This window comes from Neltuma alba, unplaced genomic scaffold (assembly GCF_004799145.2).
Source record: "Neltuma alba isolate B1F8T4 unplaced genomic scaffold, ASM479914v2 tig00012238_pilon, whole genome shotgun sequence".
Taxonomy (NCBI): Eukaryota; Viridiplantae; Streptophyta; class Magnoliopsida; order Fabales; family Fabaceae; genus Neltuma; species Neltuma alba.
The window spans coordinates 13,631-33,463 of NW_021636767.1; the positions used below are offsets into that span (position 1 = coordinate 13,631).

At 32.0% G+C, this 19,833-nt stretch overlaps 2 protein-coding genes across 2 annotated transcripts in view; one reads left to right on the forward strand and one right to left on the reverse strand.

Annotated features, from left to right (window-relative positions):
- Positions 1 to 8,391: 8,391 nt before the first annotated feature.
- LOC114725282 (ethylene-responsive transcription factor ERF023-like) lies at positions 8,392 to 9,167 on the forward strand. The gene has a single exon (XM_028911779.1). The coding sequence runs from the start codon at positions 8,403 to 8,405 to the stop codon at positions 8,997 to 8,999; it is 597 nt and encodes a 198-aa protein (XP_028767612.1). The 5' UTR covers positions 8,392 to 8,402; the 3' UTR covers positions 9,000 to 9,167.
- A 6,369-nt stretch (positions 9,168 to 15,536) lies between these two features.
- LOC114725277 (uncharacterized) overlaps positions 15,537 to 19,833 on the reverse strand; it is a 33,772-nt gene continuing 29,475 nt past the window's right edge. Inside the window, exon 17 of the transcript XR_003738406.1 lies at positions 15,537 to 15,551. The gene's annotated coding sequence lies outside the window, so the exon portion shown is untranslated. The remainder of the gene's footprint in view (positions 15,552 to 19,833) is intronic.

Genomic DNA, 19,833 nt, shown 5'->3' on the forward strand with positions numbered 1-19,833 from the left:
TCAGTAACATTTTAATATCTTTATAAGTTAATCTTATTTATGGTGCATCCAATCACCTAATATTATTCTCCTAATGCATTTAGCAATCTTTGATGTTTTTCAGATGCATTTAGCACTCTAATTTTATTTATGGTTCGTGATGCTGAATATATACACTATCAATAAAATGACTGTGCTAGAAGCTGAAAAAAAAAATCATGATGCTAGACGTATCATGAATAAAATCAGCGTATTGAATGCAATTGAAAAATAATACCAGGATTATGGATGTGACTAATCAATAAAATTAGGGTATTGAATGCAATTAAAATTACTATTACGCTGCTTATTAATTTGTTAAAATACTAATCATTTTTCTCATTTAAATTGAAAATTATCTTTATTTTTACACATTTTCAGCATCCACAAAAAAAATGCTACCTCTGGTCCTAATTATAAGACCTCATTTATAGTCTACAAATGAGGTCTTATAATTAGGACCGGCTGTAGTATATATATGATGAATAAGGGTAGTCCACTCTTGATGAGAGGGAGTAACAATTTTAACTTGTTACAAATTGATTACTACATCTAGTCCTAACTATAAGGGCTACTTGGAGGATTGGATTTGTCTTAAATATAAGATTTCAACTCTCCTAATTTTATTCCGGTCAAAAAAAAAAACTCGCCTAATTTTATAATATATTTTTAAAAAAATATTTTTATTGATTATAAGAATTTCTACTAAAAGGTAATTTCAATATACATGATTAAATGTGATAATTTAAAAAAATCAACACGTATTTGTTATAAATAATCAATTTAATTAATTTTTTCAATCTTCTCAGATTAGTTATTTAGATTGGAGCAGTATTTCGACTGGTTGGATGATTTCAATACTGTAGATTGGATCAACCGTAAAAATGACATGCGATGCATCATAAGAATATAATTTGATTGTGTCATTCACTCATTTGGCCTAAGTGAGAAACCGTTAATTAAGCTATGGAGACTGAATAATTAATGGTATGACCAATTCATAACATGGGTTTGGTTGTATTGTCAATTATTGGTGTTTAACTTATATCCTGAAATATATGAACCTGAGAGGTGCCCTAAAGATGTGATAATATTTGCTCAAAGTTAGTTATATATCTTCTAAACACTACCTTTGATCTAATTATAAGATTTCGTTTGTGGACTCATTTATAATCTACAAACAAGTCTTATAATTAGAACCGGAGATAGTATGATTTAAAGAGTTTGATTACTTTCTTTCTTTTTTTGTTGGAGGGGGGTTGTTGGGAGGATGCATGGCGTGGTCCTTGCTGTTATATTGCATAGCCAAAGCTGGCAATTACATCGGGGGAGGCACATCCCATACAGTTTTCATCTCACTAAATCAATGATAGCAACACCAAAACAATAATTCATTTGCAACCTTATTATACACGCAAGTCTTCGAAACAATTTTTTTTAATAAAAAAAAACAACTATAGATAGTTATAATACTACTAGTCCTAAATATAAAACTATCCAGCATTCATACAAAATACTAGCTAGTTTTCCCATCATTATATAAGAAATGATTCAATTAGAAGTTGAGGTATATATCTTCTATTATAATATTGGTTAACGGGTATTAAAAAATGTATGAAAAATAATAAACTGATTGAATGGAGCACTCTTCAATTTTTTTTTGAAATTATAGATAGTTATAATAGCAGTGGTCCTAAATATAAGACTTTCTAGCATTCATACAAAATACTAGCTAGTTTTCCAATCATTATATAAGAAATGATTCAATTAAAAGCTGAGATATATATCTTCTATTATAATATTGGTTAACGGGTCTGCAAAAAATATATGAAAGAAATAATAAACTGATTGAATGGAGCACTCTTTCGTTTTCACCATCTTATAATAAACTGATCTCAATCAATAGAACATTTGGGAGTAAAAGAGTGCGTGTGTCTTTTTAAAAACAACTTTGGAATGTTATATTTGGGTGTGCAGATAACATTAGAAAACAACAAGGGGAAATGTTTTTAAGTGAAAACTGTACGGACAATACTTTAAAGACAGATATACAAGTTTGATGATGGAGTTCCATTGATAATTACTTGTTTAAATGCGCGCACCTAATAAACTTTAGCCTTTGCTTATTTGCGTACGTGTAATTTTATGAAATATTCTTGTTCAATCCTTCTTATGGATGAAAAGAAGGAAAAAATAATTAAAGATCGATTGCTAAACACAATTTGATTTCTTTTTTTTTATTTTTTGTCTATGAAAGCGGTTAAATTTCATGTTCCGCATATACATGCACCAAAGATAACCAAATAGAAATAATAATTACTCACAATCGATGAGTGAATGTCCTTCCATTGAAAAGTGAAAGCAAAAACTATTACACTGCATATTAATTTTTTAAAATACTAATCCTTTTCATTTACATTGAAAATTATCTTTCTTTTTACACATTTTCGGCATCCACAAAAAAAAAATATACAACGAATAAGGATAGTCCATGGAGGGAGTAATAGTTTTAACTCGAATTGATTATTACATCCAGTTCTAAATATAAAAGCTATTTGGAGTGTTGGATTTGTCCTAAATATAAGACATCAACTCTCCCAATTTTATAATTTTTTTTTCAAAATATTCTTATTGATTGTAAGAATTTCTATTAAAAAATAGTTTCAATGTACAAAATTAAATATGATAATTTAGAAAAATCAATACATATTTATTATAAATAATCAATTTAATTAATTTTTTTAATATTTTCAAATTAGTTATCTAGAACTGAGGTAGTATTTTAAATTATTGGACGATTTCAATATTGTAGATTATATTGGATCAACCGTTAATTGATTGTGTCATTCACTCAGTCATAACAATGGTTTGGTTGTATTGTCAATTATTGGTGTTTAACTTATATCCTGATGTGATAATATTTGCTCAAAGTTAGTTATATATGTCCTAAATATATATATATGTATATGTATATGTATATATGGTTGAAATGAGGCAGCGTCCCATACAGTTTTCATCTCACTAAATCGATGATAGCAACACTAAAACAATAATTCATTTGCAACCTTATCGTACACGCAAGTCTTCAACTTTTTTTTTTTTTTAAAGTATGGATAGTTAGAATACCCCTGGTCCTAAATATAAAACGTCTTAGCATCCATACAAAATACTAGCTAGTTTTCCTATCATTATATAAGAAATGATTCAATTAAAAGTTGAGATATATATCTTCTACAATAATATTGGTTAATGGGTCTTCAAAAAATATATGAAAAAGTAATAAACTGATTGAATGGAGCACTCTTTCGTTTTCACCATCTTATAATAAACTGATTTCAATCAATAGAACATTTGGGAGTACAAGAATGTGTGTTCTTTTGGAAACAAGTTTGGAATGTTGTGCTTGGGTGTGTAGAAAACATTAGAAAACAACATAAGGGAATGTTTTTAAGTGAAAATTGAACGGACAATACTTTAAAGACAGATATATGAGTTTGATGATGGAGTTCCATCGATAATTACTTGTTTAAATGCACGCACCTAACAAACAGTTGTTAGTCTATTCTAAAATATTAAACTTTTTCATTAATGCACTGCTAATGATTTTTATCTGTTTGCCGTTGTTTAGGAAGATGGCTCTGTTTGAAATACTACTTCCGGTCCTAATTATAAGACCCAGTTAACTTATTTGAGGAGATTAAGGAAGTAAGTTAAGTTAGTTATTTGTAATAAATAAGTGTTGTCATTCCTAAAATATCCTTGCTAATTAAGTATGTTGGCTATAACTATCATTATTAGAAGGATTATCTTGGAAAAAAATGTATAAACATGAGAGACAAAATGGATTGGGTTCTTATAATTAGGACCAAATAAAAAGTCAAACGGAGTCTTATAATAAGGACCGGAAGTAGTATATCATAGCATTTGATCAAGTTGTGATGGAATATTATATATGTGTGTGTGTTTGTGTGTATATATATGTTTTTCGTTTTGTTAAAATTATATACTTATTTATTTCTAAAAGGTACACGACTTTATCTCGAAAACAAGAGATAAATTAAAAAAATATTAAATTTAGATCTCTCATATTTCAATCTAACAGTAAAATTGGATGATGAAAAGGAAGTGGGTGGAAAGAATAGACGAGAGAAACCATAGTTAAAAAATACTAAGATCCTATTTGGTATGAAACATTAAAAATGAGGGATAGGGATTGAAATTACAATTAAGAAAAATTATTAAAATAAAATTCAGTATAGGTAATTGCTTGTTATATGAGATTCCCAATCCCATAAACATAACTTTTGTCTAATATCATGTAACAAGGAATTTCTCATACTAAACATTTCTTTAATGAATTCCCTCAATACCAATCTCAATTCCTACCCCTTATTTTTAATACTCTGTATCACATAAGACCTAAGGTTTCATTTGGCATGAAGTATTGAAAATAAGGAATGAGGTTTGGGATTGTAATTGAAAAAAAATTAAAATAATATTTAGCATGAATAATTGCTTGTTATATGTGATTAATCAAACCCATGTATGTGGGATTAGGGAATACCACCCGATTAATCCCATATAAAAAGCAATCTCTTATGCTAAATACTCTTTTGATAGATTTTATTAATCTCAATCCCAATATCTATTTTTAATTTTTAATGCTTCCTGCCAAATAAAACAGGACCTAATTGTAAACTTACAGTCTCATAATTAAAACTAAACAAGATTCAGTGGAACTGTTAAGGAGGTTTTAAATGGGAAGCAAAATGACTTGAGTGATGGGAAAAGAGAAGGATAAGATGCTTCGTGGGAGGAATAGAAGAAGTGGTCCTTATCAATTCGCTATCTGGAAGCTCTAAAGCCAATTGGTCGGTCGGATGACACATGACGGGCACAAGGACACTTGGGCCTTTTTTGTCGTTGTTGTCCCTTTCAAACCCACCAACAGGAAAAAAAGCCCACCGAAATTTGGAGTTAAAGGGCAAATCACTCACCCTAATCCCGTGAGCTTACCCACAATCTCACACACCTCAAGCTTCCCCATGTTTTGTTTAGGCCTTTTAAGACCACCTGGATTTTTTGCTCATCTCATTTAATGCTCTTCACCCTCGAGCAGTCGTTTAATATCTTAATTTCCAACTGCTGGTGAAAACTCCTCAGCCAATGCCCAATGGTAGGGTCAAATGAGAGGCCCTCAAATTGCATAAACCAAGAAAATGTGAGCAGGGTTTTGTCTTCTTTAGAGGAATCTTTTACCCACTAAGATTTTATATTTTTAAAACTTTGATTAAACAATACAATCGTATTAAATTACTGTATTGTCCACATCTTTTTTTGTTCTTGCATATATGATTGGATGAAGAGTACCGAGACCACTAAACCTTTTGGAAAAACAACTCATCAATCTATTATTCATTGACGTGATTGTTAATTTTTTAACAACCAAATTATTTTTCAATCAAGTTTATGTATAAATGTACAGAACTTAGACTAATTTATTATGTGATTAGTAGCTCACATGCAATATCATATCAAATATATTTTGAATGTAATTAGAATAATAGTGTACTCATTTTTACCTAATTTTATGCATCGCACGACACCGAAATAACAAATTCAAAAAAAAAAAAAGGATTGTACGGACGTGGAAAATTATAAGTACAATTTTGTCTTTTGATTTTGGATTACAGACATTTGATTGATAGCGAAGTAGAGGGGACGAGTGAGGGGAGGGGGGGTTAAACGGAAGGAAGGGCATGTTGGTCATTTTGATGCCAGCGCATCCACCATCCATCCCCAACCTCTGTTCCCATTGGAGACAGTTTTGACAAAGTTCGGGGCTACGTCACCACGCGTCTATTCACGCTGTGGACCCCACGCCCCTCAGGACGGGTTGATTTTTTAAGAGCTGTCACGTTTTCTGTTGTCATTACGTACTTACATTTACCCTCGTTTGTTAAATCCAATGGTCAAAATCATCCAGCATCGTTTATCAAAATTCCTTTGTTCTTTTATTTTTTTTGGCCCTCCATGTAATTGTCCTCCAACCAATTCCTGGAGTTGAGTCCTATATATTTGACACGTGGCTAAGTTATTTATAGGTTATTTGTATTTCAATTTTTTTAATCTTTTGTCTTTATTAAAAGAATAGTATTAAAAATATGTTTTATATTTTATCCCACATATTTAAGTCAAAATGGGCAAAAATAAAAAAGAAAAACTGAGTAATTACTTTGTAAGTGACTTATATTTAAAAATAAATTTTTTCCCTACAGTAGACTTATACTCCCTTCGGTTTTTTTTATAAGAGTCTGAAATTTGAATTATTTTGGTCTTTTTTATAAGAGCCTATTTGGAATTGTTAGAATATTTAATGTGTTTTTACCATTTTTGTCTCTAATTAATTTTATTTCATACATTGCATTTATTGAAGGGTTAACAATTTCACATATTACCTTCTTTTTTATAGTTTCTCTCAACATTATTCTATTTCTCTTTCTTACTTGTCCCCTTATAAATGAGGATATACTTTAAAAAAATAAAAGTCATTCTTCACATATTTATTATTTTTAACTAATTTTAACTGTTTTATTAAATCACATAATTTAGTTATCAAAGAAGGATTTAGGAATAGAGTACGACAACCTCCATTCATTTCATTTGGTCCCATTTGTAAATTTTTCCAATATATGTTCTATTTATAGAGCATTTTTAGTAAATTTCATATAAATTAAGAAAAATTTTAAGTTATATTAACTCTTTATTAATATATAATAATTTTTCAACTTTATCCCTGTTAACTCTCTATTAACATATTTTTATACCACTATTTAATATATATACTCATCAAGAAAATAACTATATATGCCATAATAAATGAAAAATAAAATAGTAATGAGATAATTTACAAACAAAACAAAGAAAAATAATTTATTTTCTATCTAATAAATAAGATCAGAAGAGTGTTTTATTAAAATAAAAAATTAATTTTATTAACTTTATGTTAAAATTTAATAGCTTATCAAATTTATTTAATAAAATGACTTATATTAACAAAAAATTCTTAAAATCATACAATTCAATAATGATAATTAATCGATTGAGATTATTATGTCAACAGTGGTTGAACGTCGCATGTTTTCACTTGAACTTGATATACCTTTTCTTTCGAAGAATTTAAACCCAAATTAGTAGAATATAACATTGCGGTGTCTTAGCAAATCAACTTTTTTAATGTAATTTTATCCCTTTTGCACAGTAATGGTTGAATCTTATCAAAGCTAACCTTGTTATATATATATATTAAAATGATTTTCTTTCAGTTTTTAAAAAATAATATTTGAATATATATGTATACCTACATATATTTTTTAATGCATTAAGAAAGTTTAGAACATTTAATATCTACTCATCCCCATTTCATCCTTATTACCTAAAGCTGTTATTAGTATTAACAGTATGCTGCCCTAATAATAACGTTATTTGCAATATTTAGATAGGGCCTCGAGTTTAAATTCGATATTAACATATTTGTGTTTAAATTATGCTACTACATAGAGCATTAAAAAAAAGTTAAAATGCTATCTTTAGTAATTAGTAGTGCCCTTTTCCATTGTCTCAGTAATTGTTTCTTGTCATATATTGTGTTCAGCGTGACTCAAATAAACTGTGCGTTTAACGATTATTTTTGTCGTCAGTTGATTTATTTGTTTTACGAAAGTCTTAAATTTCGTCTGTAATTTTAATGTGATGTTTCAAATAATATTACACACACACACACACACGCACCTCCCTCAGTTTTATTTGATATTTAAAAATAGTTCTCTAGGACCACACAATTTAAATTACAATTAATTAGATCATATCTTTAATACATATGCCGTGTTTTTTAACCCTTTTTTCCAACACATCTTTTTACCTACAATGCGGGTTAATTTTTGTTTTAATTTTTAATTTCTACATGCCATTTTTTTGTGAATTAATTTTTATACGTTAATGTGATGTATTTGGTAGCTTCCTGTATCATGCATGACTTCTTCCTAACTTTATGAATATACTAACGTGATATTAATTACAATTAAAAAAAGAGGAGACACAAAGAAACACAATGCTAAGCCCTACTAGATTGTCACTTCAATTTCAGGTGAAATCATTTAAGAGACACTTATTTTATTTTATTTTATTTTCAATGACCAAGAGTCCCTCATTCTTTTATTTTTTGTTAAGAAGAAGAATACCCCCCCTTTCCACTAATCTCCGACGTCTAGGACTAAAGGGACAGTTCCGTAATTTCAAATCCATCGTCATCGTAATAATGTCTGCTACACATTATAAATGTTGAAGATACTCAGCAAATATCGGTTGACGCTGTAACTCTGTGAATGGAGCCAACACCTCCCTGCACTCGCGACGATGACCTAACAGCCGCTGTCTCCTCCGCCGCCATCGAGCCAGTTGACAAATCTGATAACTCAAGAGTCGGAGGCACGCGCCACCCAGTCTACCGGGGTGTTCGTAAGCGGCGTTGGGGAAAATGGGTGTCGGAAATCCGAGAGCCGCGCAAGAAATCGCGAATATGGCTGGGGTCATTTCCGGTGCCGGAGATGGCAGCCAGGGCATATGACGTGGCGGCGTACTGCTTGAAAGGCAGGAAGGCGCAGCTCAATTTCCCCGACGAGGTCGAGCTGTTGCCGCGGCCGTCCACATGTGCCGCGAGAGATATCCAGGAGGCGGCAGCTAAGGCGGCTCATGCAATGAAAGCCTCCAAGAAGAAGAATAGCATCATGTCCGACGGATACGGAGACGGCGACAGCGGGGGAGATGATTTTTGGGGCGAGATTGAATTGCCAGAGCTGATGAACAGCGGGTGTTTCTGGAGCTCTCCGAGTGGGTCATCGTGGGCTCAATCCGGCGACATCACGGCGTGGCCGGAGATGGAGGTTCCGACGCAGCAGCAACCATTCATGGCGTGCTTATAATGTGTATTAATGGTGTTCAGCGGTTGGTATGCTCCGTATATATTTGCCAACTGTTCGTGTTCTCATGAATAATAAATCGTAGTTATTATCATTATTATTATATCATGTTCGCTGCACAGCATAAATAGTTAAAATATTCAATAGCTGCGCTTGGCCACTAATTTGTGTGAATCAGTGATACAATTACAATCGTGTGCTTGCTTCTTACTGTCCAGGGTCCAGTAAATTGCAAGAAGGGTTTCAATTTTACATAATATAATTGTGCTCCAGCCCCATGTAATTAAATTGGTTTTATTTTTTGCAATTCTTATTGGTAAGTTTTAATGTTTTATACAAGAAGCTGTAACTTTTCTTCATCTTCTTTTTCCCAATCGATGTGTTCTTTCCAGAATGCTCACTTCTGAGTTCAATCCTGAAGAATTTGTCCATCAAGTTTGAAAACTTTCTATCTTCCTTTCCTTCTACATGCTTTTCTGGTAAAAAGTAATTAACTTTATTTTGATGAATCTTCCCTTTATTTGCATTTAAAGAGCAATTTTTTCTCCACAGACTAACTAGAAGTCGATAACTCTTTTTTTTAAAGGATTGTATAAATTTTTATTAACTTAGACCCAAAAAAGAGAGTGTAATTTTTTTTTACTATTTATTATTTATTTTATAGATAAAAATGTGGAAATCTTTTTTGCCAGCAAATAAAAATGTGGACATATGGCTGTGTTTGGGTGACACCCCAAACCATGGTTTGGGGAATAAATCACCCAAACACCCACCCAAAAACCAAAACCATGGTTTAAAAAAAAGTAAAAAAATTTTGCTTTTGGAGAAAATGGTTTTGGAAATTTTTTTTTTTTTTTTACTTTTGGAGAAAAAAGGGAGAGTGTGAGAGCCTATATGATATGTATCTTGTAAACAAATTTTTTTATAAACATATTTAATCTTATATTTTATAAATATATATACATATTAATTATATTATCTTATGTATTATTAATTATGTTAATAAAAAATATATTATTAACAATTTTATTCCTTCAAATTAAAATATATCATAAAATCTATTTTTTCTGTAATTATCATATTAACTTATGTCTTTTTTTTAGTAATTTGTATATATAAAAAGTACTTATGATAACAACTATCCAAACACTCTTACTTCTCAAAATCACTTTTTCATAAAATCTATTGTTTCCAGAATCTATTCTTCCCAGAATCTATTCTCCAGAATTACTTTTCCAAACCACGGTTTGGTTTCATCCAAACACACCCATAATCAGTCCTTTTTGTTATGCCAGTTTCATCATCTCACAAGGAGTGGAAGTGTTTATTAGTGTGTACCTAATTATTGCTGAATTTTCCAAAATCATTTATGTGATGAAAAGCTACCCTTTGGTGGCTTCAAACATAATCTAATAACCTAATTAATAATATATATACTTGAATCTTTTATTTTAGGCGATGGTAGGTCAAAACTCTAGCAGTGTCTACCCACTATAACATATTATTATTGTTAAAGGAAATTTAAAAAAATAGGAAGAGTCTAAAATGCTAGGTATAATTTGGGCATGAAATAGCTAAAGCAAGGAAGAGATAAAATAAAGTCAAATTGGATACGTCATGGACTACTATGGGGATTTTCGTGCGGCAATGTGTTGATGTTACGTTTGAACTATTGAGGAATCTTTAATTACATACAGAACAGAACATAGTTACAACAAATTATGATTAATTATGAAGCCAATCAAAATCTACTTAAAAAGGGCAACACATTATTCTTCTTTGGTGACATGACGCTGTCGCCATTGGAGCTTAGTTCCCTTTCGTATCAGGCCCGTAACATTCTTGCTTAACAACAATATGACAAATTATTATTTTTTAATTAAAAAAACCAACCTTCGATTTTTTAATGAATATGAAAAAATTAAAATATTTTTTTTACTCACAAAAATCATAACTTTGTTGAAAAGATTAAAGTTTCGATCATCACTTAGTTAATATAGGTTCTATATAAAAGTCTAATGTAATGTGTTGAGAGCATGAAGAATGTGAAATCCTTATATATTTTGGGTCTCTCTCATAAATCTCTAAAGTTTGAATCTGTGTATCGTCCTTGTGTTACAATGAGATGCGGCCAAGAAAGATTGGTTCCATATTAGGGCTATGATTATTTTCAATAATAATAATACTCATTGTTATAACATATTGCGTATATGTTTTTCCTCCATGCCATAAAATATAAAATAAGTTATGTTATGTTGATGATAAATAAGTCACAAATACTATGTCTCTTGTAAATTCTATATTGAGCGCTGAGTATTTAAATCATCCTCAGACTAGGCAATGCCACTTTTATGTTATACTATCTCCGGTCTTAATTATAAGAACTAATTGACTAATTTGAGGAGATTAAGAAAAGAAGTTAAGTTAGTTATTTGTAATAAATAGGTGTTGTCTTTTATAAAACATCCTTGCTAATTAAGTATGTTGGCCAGAATTATCATTGTTACAAAGACTACCTTGGAAAGAAATATATAAATATGAGAGATAAAATGGATTATTATCTTATATTTAGAACCAAAATAAAAGTCAAACAAGGTCTTATATTAAGGACCAAAGGTATTATCTATTAATTATTAATTAACTCATGGCACATTAATATAAAAAAATTGAATACCTTTTCGTGAACAAGAATAAAAATTTCAAATAATTCTTTTTTATTTTCTGACGACGAACCATTTGGTATCTAAAATTATGTTGAAATTAAATTTGAGTTCGGTCCACTTATGCATACTCAAACTATTGTGTTTTTTTTTTTTACATGAATATTTGGTTGGATTGGATTTGAGCACTGTTAATCCTAATTAGGAGTAACTCTCCCAGATATATTTTCTTTATTTACATAGACTTAAATCAATGAATATTTGTAAAAATAATGTACTCCTCCGGTCCTAAATGTAAGACCCTTATACACACACTAGTATAAGTGTATAAGGGTCTTACATTTAGGACCGGAGGAGTATCTTTTTAGGAATGAAAATTAATCCACTCCAAGTTAGTAGTAAAGAAAGAGGATCTCTATAAGCTAGAATAGCCCCATGAAACAAAATATGTCTGAAAAAGGGATTTCATGGAAAATCCAAAATGATGGGATGTTGGCCAATTTCGGTTTGTATTATTCAGAATCAGGTGACAAAAAATTGACCCTCCACTCACTGTTTTCTCAGTGTTTATTTGTCATTTCACTCAGTAAGGGTGGGCTCAACATGGATCAAAGCACCACTCTATCAAACACAACACATTGTGGTGAAGGTGGATGAATAGATTCTTTTGGCACTAAAGCCTATCAGGTAGGCAATTTCCATGTGGCTGCATCTTATTCTCAATCCCGTTCTTATCACAGCAAGCATCAACAACTCAACACTACACATTGATATCATAAATAATTTGAGAAAACAACTATTTTTTGACAATCATGCCCTGAGATATTGTCATCACTCATCAGTGATTCATGCTGAGAAGTAGGCTGAGAGCTTCCTTGTTCCAACAGATTTGCTGAGACACAAGGCAGAGAAAGATCTGATCAAGTTATGGAGGAAAAGGAAAAGTCGAAAAGATCAGAGAGTGAGCAGTGAAGGTACTTTTGGTCCCATCCTAGTTAATGTCACAGACTATCATGGGGACACAATGTCAGATGTCCCTGGAAAAAGTATAAAGTCATCCTCTTCTTTTCCTTTTGAGGTGGTAAAGTTATGAGCGTCAGGGTCAAACTTTCGTGTCAGCAAAAGTTTCAACCAAATTAATTATAAAGTGGCCCAGAGCCATGAAGAAGGAACTTGCTTGATCAGAGCGGGTTAGCCCTATAGCAAGATGCATTATCTTTACGTGAAGAACAAATACGATTATTTGGAAATTTTCTTTTTTTTACATGTTTAGATCATCAACAAAATGACCTCAACCATCAAAATTTGTTAATAATGACTCATTCTTTTTAGGCAATCATACGAGAGATTGTGGGCAATATGAATTTATGAAATGCTCTTATGAGTTTATCTCTGGTCCAGGGTAGGACTTGTGGCCATTCCGCCCGGTAAAGATGTCACCCAGCCAGACAGAGAAGGGAAAGACTAAAACACAAAACAACACTGTTTTGACTATGAGCAAATTGGAACATGACAAAAAGTTCCAATCCATAGTGAAGACTAATTTACAAGTAATATCATTGTATATCAAGGCCTCCCTCCCTCCTTCCCCCACACAATGTAACCAAGAAATGAATCAAATAGGCTGATAAGAACATGTGAAACTAAGATCTTTACGTAGATAATTAATCATCACTCCTTCGATCCTTAATATAAGACTTTTTTGACTAATTTGATTAGATTAAGGAAGTTAGACAAGTTAGTTAATTATAAAAAATATGACATGTATTTCCTAAAACACCATAATCATCTTTCTTAATATCCTTCCTCCCTCACTTACTTGATTATGATTGAGGGAGTATCTATATGGGTAATTTAGAAAAAAATTGATAAATATGAGAAATATGTCTTATATTTAAGACCAAAATTAACTTAACAATTAGGTCCTATATTAAAGACCGGAAGAGTAATATAAAAAGGGTTTATGTATGGCAGAGAATCAGCAATTTGGTTTTTCATGTCTCACAGTCTAACAGAAACCTCAATCATAATTTTTGCCTTAATTGAAAAATCAATTTTTCTTAGTTCTGGTACCTAAACAGGGTTCATTAGCTTAAGCAGCTGCTGTTGTTCTGGGAACTTTCAAAGCAGAAGAGACAAGTTTTAACACCGATTTGCTCTAAGATTCCTTGAAGAATAACACGAGTGCCCATGCCAGAACTGCAATTTAGATATGCAAAAACATAACAAGAGGTTGCAAAAATTCAATCCATCAACATCTAAGCGGGGGAAGCAAACAAATTGCTCAGCAGGACCACTGTGTATCTTGTCCTTTAAGTTAATGAGGGCAGCAGATAATTGACAAGGTTCGATTTGTGAAGGTTCTAAAACGTTCCTGTCAATCTTTATGTTCCGTGACCTCATTTTAACCCCTTCCTTCTCATGTAGCTTTCAGTGGCCACAGTGGGTCTAGCGGTTATCTGCTGGAAAATATTTTAAACGCATGTCTAGGGTATCTCATATCTGTAAATTGGTCTTTGACAGAAAATCTAACCGATCAAAACATCACAGTAATTGTCCCGTAACGGATTTAGGTGCAGGGCAAACCACAGTCAAATGTGGTGCTTCGAGTGCATTTAAGTATTACAACTAAAGTCATAAATTCGACTTTTAGGGAAACGATTGCCGAGAGAAAGACAAGAGAAACTACTAGGCAAAATATAACTAGACTGGGCCATTGTCAAAATAGTATTCTTCCGGTCCTTAATATATGATCTAATTGTTAAGTTAATTTTAGTCCTAAATATAAGACCTATTTCTCATATTTATCAATTTTTTTCAAATTGCAGTCAAATGTGGTGCTTCGAGTGCATTTAAGTATTACAACTAAAGTCATAAATTCGACTTTTAGGGAAACGATTGCCGAGAGAAAGACAAGAGAAACTACTAGGCAAAATATAACTAGACTGGGCCATTGTCAAAATAGTATTCTTCCGGTCCTTAATATATGATCTAATTGTTAAGTTAATTTTAGTTCTAAATATAAGACCTATTTCTCATATTTATCAATTTTTTTCAAATTGCAGTCAAATGTGGTGCTTCGAGTGCATTTAAGTATTACAACTAAAGTCATAAATTCGACTTTTAGGGAAACGATTGCCGAGAGAAAGACAAGAGAAACTACTAGGCAAAATATAACTAGACTGGGCCATTGTCAAAATAGTATTCTTCCGGTCCTTAATATATGATCTAATTGTTAAGTTAATTTTAGTCCTAAATATAAGACCTATTTCTCATATTTATCAATTTTTTCTAAATTGCCTTTATGAATACTTTCTCAACCATAATTAAGTAAACGAGACAGGAAGGATATTAAAGAAGATAATTATGATGTTTTAGGAAAAATATGTCATATTTTTTATAATTAACTAATTTACCTAACTTTCTTAATCTAATTAAATTAGTTAAATATGTTTTATATTAAGGACCGGAGAGTACTTCACATAATTCGTTGAAGTGAAAAACAAAAAGTAATACCTAAACAGTGCTTTCACCTGCTCGTATATGAAATCACAAGTTCCGACCGCGTATTTGACAGATATGGAGACAAATTCGTCAATCCTAAGCTTGTTGGTTTCAATACCAATTCACAGCAACAGAGCGCCCCTCAGTGCCGGTGGGATATTCTATATTTTATTGGTCTATTTTAGAAAGAATATAATCTGAACTCTCAGAAGATTAAACTTTTGATGAAGTAGCTGAAAGAATTGAAAAATAAAAGTCACCATCTCTATATGCCTCTGATAGTGGGACCAAAAAAAAAAAAAACAACGAACCAACGCAAATGGTTGAGCCTACTATAGAGCCAAGTATGGCCAAGAAAAACATCAGCTTTTTCCATTAAAAAAAACACCAGCTGCTGCAAATTGCGGAAAAGCACGTGTATTACTTGGAACAAGTGTTCATAATAAAAGATTTTTTTCACCATCAAACTAGCGTCAAGGAGCTGCGGGGGAGGGGTTGTTCCTCAGTCACCCTCAGTTTCTTTCACCTTATCTAAGGAATGACGTCTTTTTAAGAATAAGTATCTGTAGTCTGTACATTCATTATTAAAAAAAAAAACCCAAAATGATATGTGGAAAATCTGAATTACTTTCTCCCTACCTATTTACTTGTTTTAATTCGAATTTTTATTCTGTCTTTATATTTATACGTGCGTCTTGTTCTAAATTTCAATGTACAATCATACCATGTAAGTTAGACGAAGGACATTAAATAGAAGTAGGTAAGGGTTACAATAGCATGGCATTCGGTGGAGGCTGAAACTAAAAAAATGATAACTTTGTACATAACACATAAAATTTCTCCTCTTTGGTCTGTGCTAAGTAAATTTTGCATCACTCTGATTTTTATTGTTAGTCATTTCTAGGGAGCATTTTGATCTTAAATATAAGTTACTTGAATTCTATTTAATGCTTCTTTTTCAATTTTGTCCCTATTGTTTTTTTTTTTGGGGTACATTGTCCCTATTGATTATAATAAACAATTAATTAACTCTAACAATGTTTTGGCTCCATATCTCTTTAACAAGGGTAAAAATGAAAGATTTTATCCATTCAATGCTTTTCTTAATATGTGAAAAACTCTTACAAGTGACTAACAATAAATTAAAGACCAGAGTGCTATATGGGATGATTGAATTGACAATCACTCAAATTTCACGTAATAAGCCACTTGTACAAAAGATGCCATTTCTCTTTTCCTTCAAACATATTTTTATCATATCAAACCGGCTCTTAGATTGTGACGTGAATCTTTGAAAAAAGACATAACTCATAAGGCAGAGGAGCTTAGCGTTCTGTTTGGTATAAGCGAATGAAAAGAAGAAAAAATTTCAATGCGTTCAATTTAAAAAACAAAAAATAGGATTAAAAATAGTTTTTAATTAGTTTTTCTTATTCTTTTACTTCTCCGGACTTAAATATAAGACCTATTTTGTGGGAAGAGTATTTTGTATCTTCTATTTATCAAAATTTTATTTTCCCACTTCTCCAATTTCTGAAATTGAACTCATTAAAATTTTGCCACTCCCTCCCCTCCAATTCCTTCACATGCCAAGCATACGGTAACGATTGATATGTCAGTGATCTCAAGTCCAACGGTTTGCAGAATTACACATGGGTCACAACAGTCAAGGAATCTTCTATAGTACTGCATGAACAAATCTCCACTGAGAAATAACATCGAACATATCATGTGCAGGTGGGAGAGGGGGAGCTTGGGGAAAGAACAGTAAGAAAATCTAACCTTTTGAAGACACAGAGACAAGGCATATCCGAGATGGATGAATCAAATCCTGACATGTTGGGATTGGATTGGCAACACGTGCTCCAATTTCGTTGTCGAAAGGCCGTGACTTTGCAAGAGTGAATTGGCATCTGAGAAAGGAGACGAAAGAAGAGCAAGTGGGAGGTGGAAAAGCATAATTCAGTGGTTTTTGTTTGGTAGTTCATATTGATAAAGAGGTCTCCAACATTTCAGCCCTTAATTGGACACCACAGAAAGGGAGAGATTCGCTGATAATTAGTAACAAACGTGACAAAATATTCATACCAACGGCGTCTGTGCATGTATGGAGGGCAATGAAAGGGGGCCATGCTCCTGTTACTGATGGTTTAAGCATGGCATGTGATTGTGCTTCCGCATTTGCCCCTTTCATGTTCATATCAATGTCCCTATGCATAAATTAATCTCTTCCTTATTAAGCTTAGGGTGCTTTCATCATGTGAATGAATAATGAGCATTATTAGGTTTTTTAAATCCTTACTTTTGTGCATGGGCCATTTGGTACGTATATATAAGTGTATAACAAAACGAAAAAGAGAATTAAAGAACATGTTTTCAGATGTGAAATTTCATTCAAGCCTCCGAATAAAAGAAGAGCAGTAAAAAGAGACAAGTACTAACGACAATAATAGTGAATAATAGATATCACAAATTTTGATTTGCATGCAACGAAAAAAGAGTCTTTTTCCACAGCTTATTTTTAAGTCAAGTTCTCTTGATATAATAAAAAATGGATGCATATACATAGATGTGCGAAGCATGTGAGGGAGGAGAGGAGGACAACGAGCAGCTATTTCCAACCACAAGATGAGGATGCGTTGTTTTTTTTCGCCCCCCTTTGGATCATTTCTCATAATTTTTCCACTGGAAAATTCACTTCCCCTGCCAACTAAAAAAAAAACCTAGTTGATTGAAAAAAAAAACAGTGTTTATCATAATTTTGGAGGCAGCTTTCTTTTCCCACACAAAAACCACTTTAAAATTGAAGTAATTTTTTTTTTTGGCTTCCAAATTGTGTTTTTAAGCTTTTCTTAAAATTTAAAGCCTACCAAACGACACTTTATGTCATTGCCTCGAGGAAGTGATAATTCCTAAATCTTGGGATGAATGCAGAACCATTTCGTTGCTTATCGTAATGATGAGTATCATGATGCTTATCAAGTTTTAACTGTTAAAATTTATTATGAACTGCCAAGATTTAAATTTTAAATTTTTTTTTTTGAAAAATGCTTTTATTTAATATATACATAATCCAAAATAAATAAAATTTCTTAACTGTAATTTTTTTCAAAAAATATTTTTTATTAAAAAATTAGTAGTTAAAAATTTTAAAACTTGGTCATTAAAATTGTACTTAAATGGTATAAATTAATGATAAGCACAAAACTGGTTCTGGAGGAATACCCGTTTCCAAAAATATGGGCACGGGACTTGGTGGAGAGGGCTTTTTGTTTTTTCTGGAAAAAACCTATTTGGAAAGGCCCATTTTGCCGATAATGCAGCCCGTAAAGCGGGAAGGGAAAGCATCGAAACAAAGTTGGCCCAAATCATGAGGAGAGGCCCATTTAAAGTTAGTCGAGCCCTTCAATATCGGGCCGGAAAATGGACTCATGTCCACAACTATTACAAGGCGACACGTGTCTTTTCATTGCGGCTCTTTTCGTCGCCGCAGAATAGATTTCACACCACAAGATCCCTCCCCTCTCTCACACTACACTTTTTGCTTTCTATCTTCTTCGTCCTCTTCGTCTTTGCTTCGAGTTTTGATTCAGTTCCATTAGTTTCAGTCCATCCATTTCTATTCTGGGGCTTTTATTTTTCTTCCAAAATTTTAGCTCTGATTTTCACGCGGCAAATAGAAAAATGAATCAAACAAGGGGGTGTTTGGCATTCTCAAAACCGTGGTTTCAGAAGTACTTTTTTACAAAACGAGATAATCTCCTTCACATATTTACTTCGTAATCCGTAAAAGCACTTCTGAAACTATGATTTGATTTATATCCAAACACCCCCAAATCTAAAAGAAGCCCAATAAATGATGTAACATTTTCTGATTTTTAAAAAAAAAAAAGATAGGGAGGGAAATGAAAATGGGTAAGGTCGATCTTGCTTACCCTTTATTTTATGACCTGCTTTTTTTTTTTCCACATTTGTCAATATAATATATTAATTTGTTAAATATTGCATACATATGAATTGGGTTTGTAAGGTGTAATGATTGTTTGTAAGCCGTGATGAGGATTGATGTGGTAAAGTTGACAACTGTGAGGAGCAAAGTGAATGGACTTTAGGTTTCAATTTTGTTTGGATTTGCCTTCATCTCACCGACGCTTTCTTTCTAATTTTTCAGCCATCATGTTGATATATTAATTCAACACTTGAAAGTGGGTGTCGTGATCAAGTGAAATAACTAATAAGCGTGATTTTTATGTTTTTAAGCTTTTAACTGTTTTGTCGGTCAACAAAGCTTTTCTTTATATTTTATTCCCACCATTTTCATTTTCGGCCACTATGTTCCTCCCATCAGGCAACCACCACGTCGCAAGCTGCCAATTCACAGTGACCATCAAATAATGAGCTGTTGGCGCCTTTTTACTTTTCACATGATTCCTTTCGTTTCATTTTCAACTCTCGGATTAAGTGCTGCTAAATTGAAAATGTATTTACTGTGCTCAAATAATTTAGTTACATATATATACATATTGATTCTATTGTAACCAACAATTCCTACCGGTCATAGGAATAAGTTGTACTTCTCTGATCCTAAATATAAAACTTATTTTATCGTGACACTACAAAATGAGTTTTATATTTAAAACCGGAGTAATATTTGATAAACAAATCCTATTTAA